This window comes from Triticum urartu, chromosome 7A, assembly GCF_056163025.1.
Source record: "Triticum urartu cultivar PI428250 chromosome 7A, HENAU_Tu73, whole genome shotgun sequence".
NCBI classification, from domain to species: domain Eukaryota; kingdom Viridiplantae; phylum Streptophyta; class Magnoliopsida; order Poales; family Poaceae; genus Triticum; species Triticum urartu.
The window spans coordinates 127251852-127263578 of record NC_141879.1 but is presented as its reverse complement, the minus strand read 5'-3'; the positions used below and the strand labels follow the sequence as shown (position 1 = coordinate 127263578).

At 46.7% G+C, this 11727-nt stretch overlaps 2 protein-coding genes across 2 annotated transcripts; one reads left to right on the top strand and one right to left on the bottom strand.

Moving 5' to 3' along the window:
- LOC147958483 (glutamate receptor 2.8-like) lies at window positions 1-5397 on the top strand. The gene is made up of 5 exons (XM_087532157.1): window positions 1-247; window positions 2885-3402; window positions 3504-3816; window positions 3926-4329; window positions 4785-5397. Exons 1-5 carry the CDS (start codon window positions 1-3, stop codon window positions 5304-5306), a joined length of 2004 nt encoding a protein of 667 aa, XP_087388283.1. The 3' UTR covers window positions 5307-5397.
- Window positions 5398-8066: 2669 nt separating this feature from the next.
- Window positions 8067-11175, bottom strand: LOC147958482 (glutamate receptor 2.7-like). The gene is made up of 5 exons (XM_087532156.1): window positions 9949-11175; window positions 9813-9874; window positions 9350-9659; window positions 8846-9244; window positions 8067-8759 (listed from the first exon to the last, which is right to left on the bottom strand). The coding sequence occupies exons 1-5, from the start codon at window positions 11162-11164 to the stop codon at window positions 8218-8220; spliced, it is 2529 nt and encodes an 842-aa protein (XP_087388282.1). The 5' UTR covers window positions 11165-11175; the 3' UTR covers window positions 8067-8217.
- Window positions 11176-11727: the final 552 nt, after the last annotated feature.

Sequence of the window (11727 nt, the reverse complement as noted above, 5' to 3'; positions counted from 1 at the left end):
ATGGCGTGTTCGGCGAGGCGCTGCCTCTCTCTGCTCGTGCTTTGGAGCACTGCCGGGTCGTTGGCCACGGCGGCGCCGGCGCGGGTCGGCGTGGTGCTGGACCTGACGACGGACGTGGGGAGGAAGAGCCTCGCCTGCATCTCCGTGGCCCTGGATGACTTCTACCTGAAACATCCGAGCTGCAGCCATCGGGTGGAGCTATGCGTGAGGGACTCGGGCGGACAGGCCGTCAAGGCGGCGCAAGCTGGTAAAACCCCCCTCCCCCACCCCCTTCTCCAAACTTTTTTTTTTGAATTTAACTAATTGCCCGTTCTTTATAAAAAATCCGCGTGACAATATAAACTAGAAAAAAACGAGCAAGAAGAATAAAAAAATCAATTGTACGAAATACAGACATCAAATATGCGCATATCGTCCAACTGCACACAATGTTTCGCGACTAAGACTCTGTTTGTTCTGGCTTATTATGCTTCAGCTTCGCAGCTTTTCCACTTTGGCTAAAGAGCCAAAAAAAAAGCTCTTATTTAGGGGCTTTTCGCTTTGGCTTTTGGCTTATACCATCGTATAACAATATTGATAAAAGGTCATGTGCATCACTCGATGCAGAGGTCGAGGGGTATCGCCTCTTTTCGAAAAACTATAACAATTTGATTCATAAGCCAAAAGCTCCTATTTTGGAGTTTTTTTTCTTTTAATCCAAAGTGAAAAAGCTGCAAAAGCTGAAACACAGGCCTAAACAGACATGCCTAAAAGACTTGTATGGTGCCCCGTGCCAAAAAAAAGTGCTTGAAAAAGCCTTTCTTAGATCACCGACTACTGTTCTATTTGTACATGGCCTTCGATAACTAAGAATTTCAGAAAAAATCAAATTTTTTTTTTACCATTTTGTTCCAAATTTACTGTTTATGTGAGTGTGTATGAGCTCATGTGCAGAAAGCAAAATTTGGACAAATCTTTCATTTCACGAAGACAACACTTTGGTCAATAACCTCTCTTCATACTACTTATGTTTTGTCTTCATGTAACCTGTACCATGAGATATATTTTGATAAGAATTTAGTTAGTTGTAATTTTGTATGGGCAACTCTACGCGTCCGCCGACGGATAAAACATAAAACATCGGCCGCCTTTGAGGTCATCAGATTGACGCAAAAATAGCCATTGGATCTCCTCAACCGTGCGTGTTGTGAATTGCAACAAGCTGGTTGTTACGATGTTCACTGTGCAACAACGGCTTCGTTGTGAAACCATCTAAAGCGTTTTTTAGCCTAAAACGTTATTTTCTTAAGTGTTATTTTTACAACAAAGGCCCTGTTAAATAAATATCTTTGCAACAAAGTTTGTGTTACGATTTTTTTCCATCTTTCAACTTTCTGCAACAAAGATGATGTTGCGGAAGGATTTTTGCGTTGCAGAAAAAAATTCAATGAAAACGATGAACGCACTGGCGACTTGTTGGGGCTTCATATGTTGGTAAGATAGTCTATGTTACAATTTTGTGTTTGCAACATGCCCAATGTTACAAACGTGTTGACCGTTCTCGTGTAGCGCTACATGCCGTATGATTACATCAAATCAAACGACCACGGATGTGACGAGTCATCCCCTGTTGAAAGTTAACATTTGCCTTTTTGTATTGCATAAAACATACCTCATCCATTCCTTTTTATTAGATGTTTTTTTTTTGCGTCTATAGGTGTATTTGCTTCAGGTAGATTCTGGATTATTATGTGTATTTACCTTTCATCCCAAGTAGATTCCAATTAAACTCCCTCCCTCCGAACTGGTAAGACCATTAATTAATTGTCAGCAAATACCTCTCTAATCAGTGTTGTTAATAAGGGCAATTCTATCATAAAGTACCTTTCTAACCATGACCCTTGGGGCGTTGAGGCTTAGGAAAATACACCTACGAAAGTGACCCTTGGGACATTGTCACAATTTTCATAACGTTATTTGACCGCTAATATTTACCACGAACCAAATGAGCCCTAAATAAGATCATGTTTTCTTCGGTAATCTCATAAGTAATGATTTAATCAGCATCCAAGTCCATTTTTCGCAATCATATTAACTCGTTAGAATATTTATGCCCCTGTTGCAATGCATGGAAAATAGTAGAAGTGAACTAGTGACACATTTTTCTCCCGACCATCCAACAACACCTTGATTCTCACACTAATTCTTTAGATTTGAATAGATGCTATTGAAAGAACAAAAAAGCTCAAAAGGTGTGATGAGTAAGCAGACTACATTTTCACTGTTCACACAAGTCCACGCCCAACATTCGAGAAACAAGCATCTAAAAAAACCTTTTTTAGGGGTTCTAAAAAAACCATGTGGTAAGCAATCCAAAATATTAAAAAAAACAAGCATCTAGAAAACATTCGAAAAAACAAGTGAAAGCCCATCTAGTTCAAAAAAAGGTCCAAGCCCATGAAGTTCGCAAAGAAAGGTCGAAGCCCATCACCGTGTTGACCTCAAGCCCCTCAAGGTGTTCGACGCTTCGATCCCGCGCCGCCGTGGCCTCCATCTCCGCCGCCGCCGGCGCTGCGAAGGTCCTCGCTCACAAGGTTTCCCCTCTCTGACTCCTTCCCCGTCCACCGCAGAGGGAGCATGCCGCCGACGCAGCAGCAGCAGCACACGAACACGAGCACTGACAGTGTCCCCTGGCGAATGCTTCCCGGCCCTGCCTCCACTCCACTTCTTGCTCGCCCCCCTCCCCTCCCTTTTCAGTGTGGGAGAGTCGAATTTAGGGCTAATTCCCCCCCCCCCCCCCCCCCCATTACTTTGATGCATTTGCTGCGAAACCTCTGTGCATAAACCAAAAGTTTGACCTAGTATTTCTTAAGCTAATTTTTGGTGCCTGTTGTGATATTTGCAGCCGGTGATCTTATCAATAATGCCCGAGTGCAAGCCATCATCTGGGGTCCTCAAACATCGACAGGAACAGATTTCCTCTCCTACCTGGGCCGCCGCCACCGCATTCTGGTTCTCTCCTTCTCCGGCATTTCCCCAACATCCTGCGCATTCTGGCTAGAACATCCCGCAACAGCTTCCAGGGGTCACAGCAAGATTGGCTTTACACTTGACAATGACACTATAACATTTCTTAGTCCAAAAACTGGTAGTAGACGAAATGGCAGGAAATTACAGACAGGAAAAGCGAGGATGAACTGCAGAAGCCATAATATGGCGATGCTCAGGATTGCTGTGCCACAGAAAGAAGGTTTTGAAGATTTTGTGCATGTTGCTGATCCGAATACCAGTTACCAAAAGGTCACTGGCTACAGCATTGATATCTTCGAAGCCGCTATGAAGCAGCTACGTCGTCCACCACGCTATGAGTTTTATGTCTTCCATGGTTCCTACGATGCGCTAGTAGGCAACGTGTCTTCAGGGGTTAGTGAGCTTTACTCATACATACTTGCATGGTTTGACTTGTAACATTTACTTTTTTGCTGCTAGATCCATTTTGACCCCTATTTTCTGGTTGATAACAGGTGTATGATGCAGCAGTTGGTGATGTTAGCATAACTCCTGATCGAGCCGCTGACACAGATTTTACAATGCCGTACACACAATCTGGAGTGTTTATGCTTGTGCTCGCTGAGGACGAGCCAGAAACAGTTGAGTGGAAATTTGTGAAGCCACTGAGTTCGGCACTTTGGTTTACAACTGTGGGCTTCTTCTTCTATACTGGCTTTGTTGTGTGGATGATTGAGCGCTCCAGAAATCAAGAGTACCAAGGATCAAATTTGAGACAGTTCAGCACCGCTTCTTACTTTGCTTTCTCTACTTTGACATTTTCACACGGTTAGCACTTCATACATAAACTTCTTGGCAATACTTGATGTCTTATAAGAGATTCAATTAGTTTACTACAATAGTCATGTACGAAGTTTCTTGGTTATTCCATGCGCAGCTCAGACTATTAGAAGCCCCTTGTCAAAAATTGTTGTGGTGGTATGGTGCTTTGTGGTTCTGATTGTAGTGCAGAGTTACACAGCAAGCTTGTCAGCCATACTAACCGCAAAGAGCCGCCGGCCTTCAGTGACAGATCTGAACCAGCTCCAGCTCAGGAATGGCTCTGTTGGACACCAAGAGGGGTCATTTCTGCGCTCCATCTTGATAAAAAATTATTATTTCGACAAAGATAGGTTACAGAGCTACATAAAGAAAGAGGACTATGCTGATGCTTTGAGAAATGGATCGGTATCAGCTATCGTTGATGAGCTTCCCTTCTTGACATCATTCCTCTCTGATCCTCGGAATAAGGAAGACTTTAGGATGGTTAATCTCATGTACATGACTCCTGGATTTGGTTTTGTAAGCTTCTCAATCTAAAGCTTAGTATATTCAGAGTTTTGTCCTTTTAAGTGCTATGTTGCATCCTAGCGACAGAAGCTAGTTAGTACCATCATGTTTTTTACCTTCAAGTATGGATTTTCTAAGCATCGTCATACATCTACCTACATCCATTAATAGTTTGAATGTACTGCACCAAAAATTCTCACAAACATACTTACATATTGTGGTGCTAACTGCTAAGCATATGATTACCCACAAAATATATTTTGGCTTTTGAGAGAAAAGAAAAGAACGCACTGGCATATACAACCACTTGTTCAATTGTATCATGCTTTTTTTACCTCGATCACGCCTATCATTTTGTCTCAAGATGTGATAATATCATGATTGTTTTTCGACTATGTACATCTCCATGCCACTAAATTATTGAAGTTACGGGTTTATCTACAGGTATGCTTACCTTTTATCTGCAGGCATTCTGTCTAGGTTCGCCGCTGGTGCATGATCTTTCTACTGCCATCTTGAAAATAACAGGAGGCGATGAGGGATTGAGGATTCAAAGAAAGTGGTTAGGCGCAGATCCACTGTTGTCGGCGGCCAGTGACGGCAGCCCCGACCCCGGTTCCACACAAATCAATTTGCCAAGCGTCGCTGGTGCCTTCGTCATCACCGGAGTTATCTCAACTCTCATGTTGCTGGTAAGCATTGGGAGGCTGATTCATGCCAGCCGCACCAGCGGGCGAATATCCGATGTGGAAAGTGTCAATTGTCATGGTGGTGACAGCGTCGGCCAAGCTTCCGTTCACTTGGAGAATGGCAGCATAGGTCACAGTTCTGCTGCCTCTGATCAACCCCTCTGTGAGGCCGTGAATAGCGAGTCCCATGGGCGCTTTGAGAATGCTGCCGGCCAAGAGGCTTGTCCAATGCAGCAGAATGGCATGCAGAGCGGCTCTGCGACTGCAGAATCCATCCAGATTGAGATGAGAACTGTCTGAGATGAAGTTGATAGGGAAGTGCAGTATCCTCAAGCTGTGTTGTGAACTTGTGATCCTTATTTTCGAGTACCTGTTATGTTGCCTTGAATTTGTGATGAATACGAATAGTAGTGTTTAGCAGCGTGTAAGGTTTTGCCACAATCAGCTACTTTTGTAAACTAATAATACAGTACTATTGTTTCGCGGAGTGGGTCGCTCACTCGGTTGATATATTTTTCGGGTTTTGGCATGAGGGATATAATTAACTCTTATGAACTAATTAACTCTTATGAACTAGTGATAGATTTCCCTTTGAAGTATGTACCCAGTACTTTTGATCTTCAGGCCTCTGCAAGCGGATGCACACATCCATCTTCAGTATGGGTTGTTTCTAAACTTTGTTGTCCCGCTTCCTATTCCCCGCCCTTTCCCATTTGTGAATTGCGATGTCACGTTGCAGCTCGTAAATCTCGCCCCTCCTCCAGTTCCTAAGGACTCCTGGGATATGATCAGTATGGACTTCATCAACGGGCTCTTGCAATCCGTCAATTTGAATTGCATGCTGTTTATAGTGTACAAGCAAATCAAGTTCGCTCACTTCCTGTCGTTTGCTCATCCATATACAACTTCTAAGGTAGCCCTCCTCTGAATGAATCAAATCTACAAGCTTGATGGCTTTCCGGCGCTATCGTCTCCAACTGCAACCTAGCCCTCACAAGCCATGCACCTGGTTACCACGTCTCGCAGCTGCGTCGTGCCCTGGTTCCTGGTGCACATATCTCTACCAAACTTCCCATCTGTTCTGACATTGGGCGAGTGCCTTTGCAGCTTTGCTGTCTTACAACAACGTTGGCACAAGTGAAATAACACTTGCTCCATTCTCTTTATTAATTACTCATATAATCGCGTTAGCTATAAGGTCTTGACTGTAACAGCAGGAGCTCTGCCTTTTCATTATAGAGGAAAACTTTTTACAGCACACTAATCAGAAAAGCAAAAACAACAGACCACACCCAGCGCCTAGAGAAGCCTCTATCGCTCAGCCACATCTCATCCTATACATCCATTCTAGCAATACCGTTTATAACATCATTCGTACCGTTTATAGCATCATTCATCAGCTTTGGTATAGTAGATGCTATCACACATACAGTCATACTCGATGGAATTGTTTGATCTAAAGGGGATCTTCTATAATTTTGCACATAAAGGGTTATTTCTTGGTTTCGTCCTGTCATTAATAACTTGATTATTTTTAGATAATAGTAGATAGAAAGAACGCTCATAAGGAGTCTTCATCTCTAATCAGCCCCGCCAAAGCTACTGATGCCACCTCCCTCTTTTTCCGATTTTATTATCTTAAAATATAGCATCAAGCAGATACAAAGCATTATGAGTAATATCCGACCTCTGCATAAATAAGATGCACACAATCAAATCCGAAAGTCCTGACAAATAAACTGACAAACTAGCAACAGTAGAGTCCTATAGACCGACACTATGCCCATGTCGAAGGAGATGGTGGGTCAATCCCTAGGTTATGTTACCATTCATATTGGAAAAAAAAACCTCCATAGCCACCTGCTCCAATCACGTACACACCGGCTTGAACGACGATTGGTACTCCGGTTGTTGTAGCATAGACCACGTGCGTAATAAAGGGCATACACCGAAAAATAAATAGTAGAGGAGAAGCTTTTTTGTCATTAAAAAACAAATCGTTTCTACATAGTGAAAGCGACCAACTCAAGTCATGCAACCAACTCAAGTCATACGCTCCCACCCTTATTAGCGTTTTGAACCTATTAAAATACCGTCTAACGAATGATAAAAAATATTGACAACACTTATGGAGGATACAAGTTTGACGTTATTTGGATATGTAGCTTCTCCCATAAGAGGTCATGTCTCTGACAGAAAATAGTCTGATCGGCTATAGCTTCTCCCAAAGAAGTGAGAACTGTTCCAATTGCACCTCGTTGTCAATCCTTTGCAATCCCTGCATCCGTCGCCCATTGTGCAGGGTACTATTCTTCACCGGCAGCTTCTTGAAGCGAGCTAATTTGAATATCTCAGGTGCCAAAGAGCAAGGAGCATCGCCATCAAGCCACCTGCCCCTTCAGAAGATTGCCAAGATGCCGCCCCCAATACAATGGATGTGCAGCAAGAAAAGAGCTGCTTATCAGTGTCATCACACTGTGTCTAGGTGCCCTTCCAAGGCCTTTTCTCCTCGTCCCATCTGAACCACTCCCACCACAGGCGAAGAGCTCGACCGAAACACCAAATGTCCTTTATACCCAGACAACCAAGTTTTCTCTGGCTCCGAAAAATATCCTTTTTCGCAAAGTCCAAAAAAACTAGAAAACGGCAACAGGCCTTTGGCACTAGATTAATTTTGCAAGAACACAAAACTTTTTTGAAGTTTGCCATTAAAACTTTCCGACTTCTTTACTATTGTTTTGCTTTTACTGTTCATCAGGGAGCATTTGAGGTCAGGATTAGACAGTCTGAGGTCCGGTGTAGATTTCCTTCGTTTTCTTGAGACGATGAGGTTAGGGTTTTTCGTCATGCGGCAAGACTTGGTGTCAGGTACTTTAGATCTATTCAAGGGTTCAACGGCGACGGCTGCGGCTCCAGGGCGTTGGTCCTTACGGGCACATGCACGACAATTTGCCGGTTGTCATCGACAAGGTAAAGCCGGCTCCGATAGGGGAGCGGCAACAGCGGCGCGTCGGTGGCTCATTCTGGCGATGGTAGTGATTGTTCGGTGGTCTTGGGATCTTGGTGTAATTTTTATTTTGTTTGAAATGCTTTGTACTTTCAATAAAATTTGACAGTACATCTGAATCATTTAAAAAAACACTACACGTGATAAATTCCTTTTGCTGACAATCTGATACACATACGATTCACACGATCACCTGTTCTGCATTTACATGGACGCAACTGCTGGTGCAGGTTCATGGGGGGACTGCGTTGTAGAGTTACCCCCAACGGGTTCCTCCGGGACATGGGCAGAAGCTGCGTTTCCCTCGGAATCGGTGCCATCCGCGGGAGTAGAGTGAGAGTCCCCCATGGCTGCTTGCTGCTGATCTTCGGCTCCGGTGGCCAGACCCTGCAGACGACTCAGCTCCACCGTTCCCTGGCCGTTGCCCACAGGCTCGCCTCCCCGGCCTTCGGAGGCGTCCAAGCGCGGAAGCCATGCGCGCAGCCATCGGCATACACTCTTCCAGGAGACGAACGTGGCGAGGTGGATGAGGAGCATGAGGCACGAGACGACTGCGTTGACGAGGAACAGTCCGCGGAACCTCCGTAGCTCGAGCCTAGTGTTGTCGACGTCCTTCCTCATCCTCACGCACGCCCCGGGGTGGGTGAACCACTTGTTCTCGATGCGTGTAAGCATGCCGTCCTGCTGCATCTCCAGAATGGCGCCCGACACGTCCGCCACCAGCGGAGATCCCACACCGGGAAAGCCTGAAAATCAAGGCAAACTCATCGATCCTGAAAGGAGGTGGACCGGAGCATAAAATCTGTAGAAATTTGCTGGGAGAGAAACACACGTACAAATCCAAACCCGCCACTTTTGTAGATCGGGCTGACCATGGAGTAGCCTTCGCAGTAGCGCGACAGGAAGAGCTTCAGGTAGGGCACCTCGTCGAAGATCGCACTGACTCCTCCGTTGCCCGACCCTTTGCGGAGGGCGTCGGCGTATTCTTCCATGGTGGAGTACCTCCTGAACTTTGCGTCCTGGAAGCCCATGTTCTTGAGGATGTCCTCGACTAAGGAACCATCCTGAAAGCCCACGTAGTCGCTCTCCGTCCAGTCGTTCATCGTCGGCTGGAGCTGCCGCACCGTTAACATCGACGTCAGGTTTGCCGTGTAGTTTGTCGTGAGGATGAGCACGACAAAAACCCACATGATCACTACCAGCTTCGACAGGTTGCTCTCCAACTTCTCCTCTGCAGAGATAATTGTTGCACGGTCCGTGTGTAGGTTAATTTGCACGTGGTTAGATTTGCATGCATGTATGCAGCTATAGGAAAAGAATGGGGGGAATTTCGTACTGTGGGAGAAAACCATGGTTGAGAATGCAAAGTAGAATAGGACGCCGAATTGCTTCCAGGGTGTGCCGCGGAATCGAGGGTTGATCCTGTGCTCGATCGTCCACACGACGAAGCCGGTGAATAGGAAGAAGGCAAGGGAGGTGAACCAGAGCTCTGGAGTTAGCGGCTTCACGAAGATCCACATGCTCTTGCTGCTGTCCTCCTTGGCCACGATCATGGAGTAACCCGTGTCAGTGAACGGCGTCGTGAAGTCAACCAGATTCATCCTGGCCGCAGTGATCGTCACGTCCCCAACCACCGCATCGACTTTCTGCATGCAACAATTGACGAGCGACTTTAAAGTTCAACCGGTTGAAATAGATAGGAAGTTTCTCGTAAAAAAAAGGTTGACATATTTCAGGCACAAGTGAAAAATAGAACTACATATCATGGAAGGATTTTTAGTGTTGGCACGTGCACTGACCTTGTGTACACCTGTTTCACAAGTTCGATGTATGATCGTACCGACTGGGCGGTTGACGGTGCCTGAAATCAACCGGTTGAAAAATACAGCTATTAAATCGTCATCATGGAAGGATTTTTAGTGTTGGCACGCATACTGACCTCTTCGGCCCTATATAGGACGTAGGTGTAATCAGCAAACGAGTATCCCAGTCTCTCCATGGCCGCCTCGAACACCTCTATGCAGTACCCCGTCGCTCTTCCGGTGCCGCTGCTTGGATCGTGGCCGTGGGTAAAGTTCACGAATTGGCCGCCGCCGAACAAGTCCCATCCCGGCACCGCGACACGAAGCGGCGGTGACTCGCTCAACCCGGTCGGTACAGCCGCTGTCTTTCCTGGCCAAAGGATCTGCTTCAGCTTTTTCCTTCCTCTAGTAGAGTACAGGTTCGTCGAGATGCCGAACTCCGGCGTCCAGAAACCGACAGTCCTTGAGCCTTTGCCGCTGATATTGACGATCTCATATGCCGAGACCTGCCGTTGCCCGTCAACAAGCCTGAACCTTCCGGCCAGACCGTCGAACTCGGTAACGAGCAGAGCGTCGAGAAATGACGACTTCCGTTGTGCCGTTCGAAAGGAGACCTCAGCTGCCGCCGCGGCCGCCCATGCCGTGTCATACAACCAGAGCAGCGACACGGGCACACTCTGGCCGTCATCGGGAGTCGGGCACTCCTGTGGAAACTTCACCTTGAGCCGCGCGGAGAACCTCCTCACTTGCTCTGTTTTAAACACACGAGGCTGCAGACTGAGAACCCCCTGCATGCTCTCGATGTCCCCGTGGTTGGGGAGGCAGTCCGCCACGTCCCCAACGCCGGCGGTCGCAATCCAGACGTACCCCTCCGACATCATGCCGGCGACCATGGCCCGGCGGAAGAGGCGCGTGGCCAGGGCGGGGAGCATGTGCACGATGTACACCCGTGTCGGCATGGCCCTGATGCCACGAAGCGCCGCGTCGAGGCTGCTGTTCGTCGCGTCGATGGGCACGGCCACGCTGTCCGTCAGGCTGCGTGATCCTTGGAATGCGTGGACCAGCGCCGAGAGAATGCCGATGCCATAGGGCGAGTCCTCGTGGAGCAGGATGGCTGCGCGCCAGCCGAACTCCTCGAAGATGGCGGCAATAGGCGCCGCCTGGGAGCTCATGTCGGGTGCGGTGCGCACAAAGAGACGTGACTGCGGCGAACTAAATGCCGGCGCGGTGGTGGAGAGGAAAAGGACCGGGGTGTTGCTGCTTCTCGTGAGACTGGTGAATAACTCCACCTCGGCTGATGTCTGAGGCGTGATGATCGCTTTCACCTCATCATTCTTGTTCTTGTTCATGAGCTCCTCGGCTGCAAAGGCATGCAACTAGCAAAAATAAGAACCATCACATCGAATTAGTAAAACACAAGAGCATGAAGTTTTAGTTAATAGTTTTATGTTCAAATATTCCTTTTTACTAGAATCACCATGGAAAGGCGTATATGTTTCCTATCTGTCCCTGACGAGTTAACTGCGCCAAACCATCACACTGACGCCATAATCATTTGACAAAATTTTGGCCAAAGAACATCAGGTCTATAGGTAATGACCTAGCAAATAACACTCGTCATGCACTCAGGCCATATTTTGAAAGTGTTACTCCTCGAGGTTTTCTTTTTGGGGAATTCCTTGAGGTAATGTTCTTATAAGTAAAGTCGAGTCGGTCCGTTTAGCTGATTAGCTCATGTGTCGTGTCTAGGCCTCTCAAGGCGAGGCACGTGTGCTTGGCCCACTATACAGTGGCGGAGACAGGGGGACCAGCAGGGGCCTCCCCCCTCCTAACATCTGAAATTTGCTGCTAAATTGGTAATTAACAGTGTAGAATTAGTGATCATTTGCTGCTTAAAACCTATTGCCCTATT

Coding starts and splice junctions, on each gene's coding strand:
- LOC147958482 (XM_087532156.1), bottom strand. CDS start 11,164: ATGAACAAGAACAAGAATGATGAGGTGAAAGCGATCATCACGCCTCAG. Junction 9,875..9,948: donor ATATAGGGCCGAAGAGGTCA/GTATGCGTGCCA, acceptor GGTTGATTTCAG/GCACCGTCAACCGCCCAGTC. Junction 9,660..9,812: donor GTGAAACAGGTGTACACAAG/GTCAGTGCACGT, acceptor TGTTGCATGCAG/AAAGTCGATGCGGTGGTTGG.
- LOC147958483 (XM_087532157.1), top strand. CDS start 1: ATGGCGTGTTCGGCGAGGCGCTGCCTCTCTCTGCTCGTGCTTTGGAGC. Junction 248..2,884: donor CGTCAAGGCGGCGCAAGCTG/GTAAAACCCCCC, acceptor TGATATTTGCAG/CCGGTGATCTTATCAATAAT. Junction 4,330..4,784: donor TGACTCCTGGATTTGGTTTT/GTAAGCTTCTCA, acceptor TTTTATCTGCAG/GCATTCTGTCTAGGTTCGCC.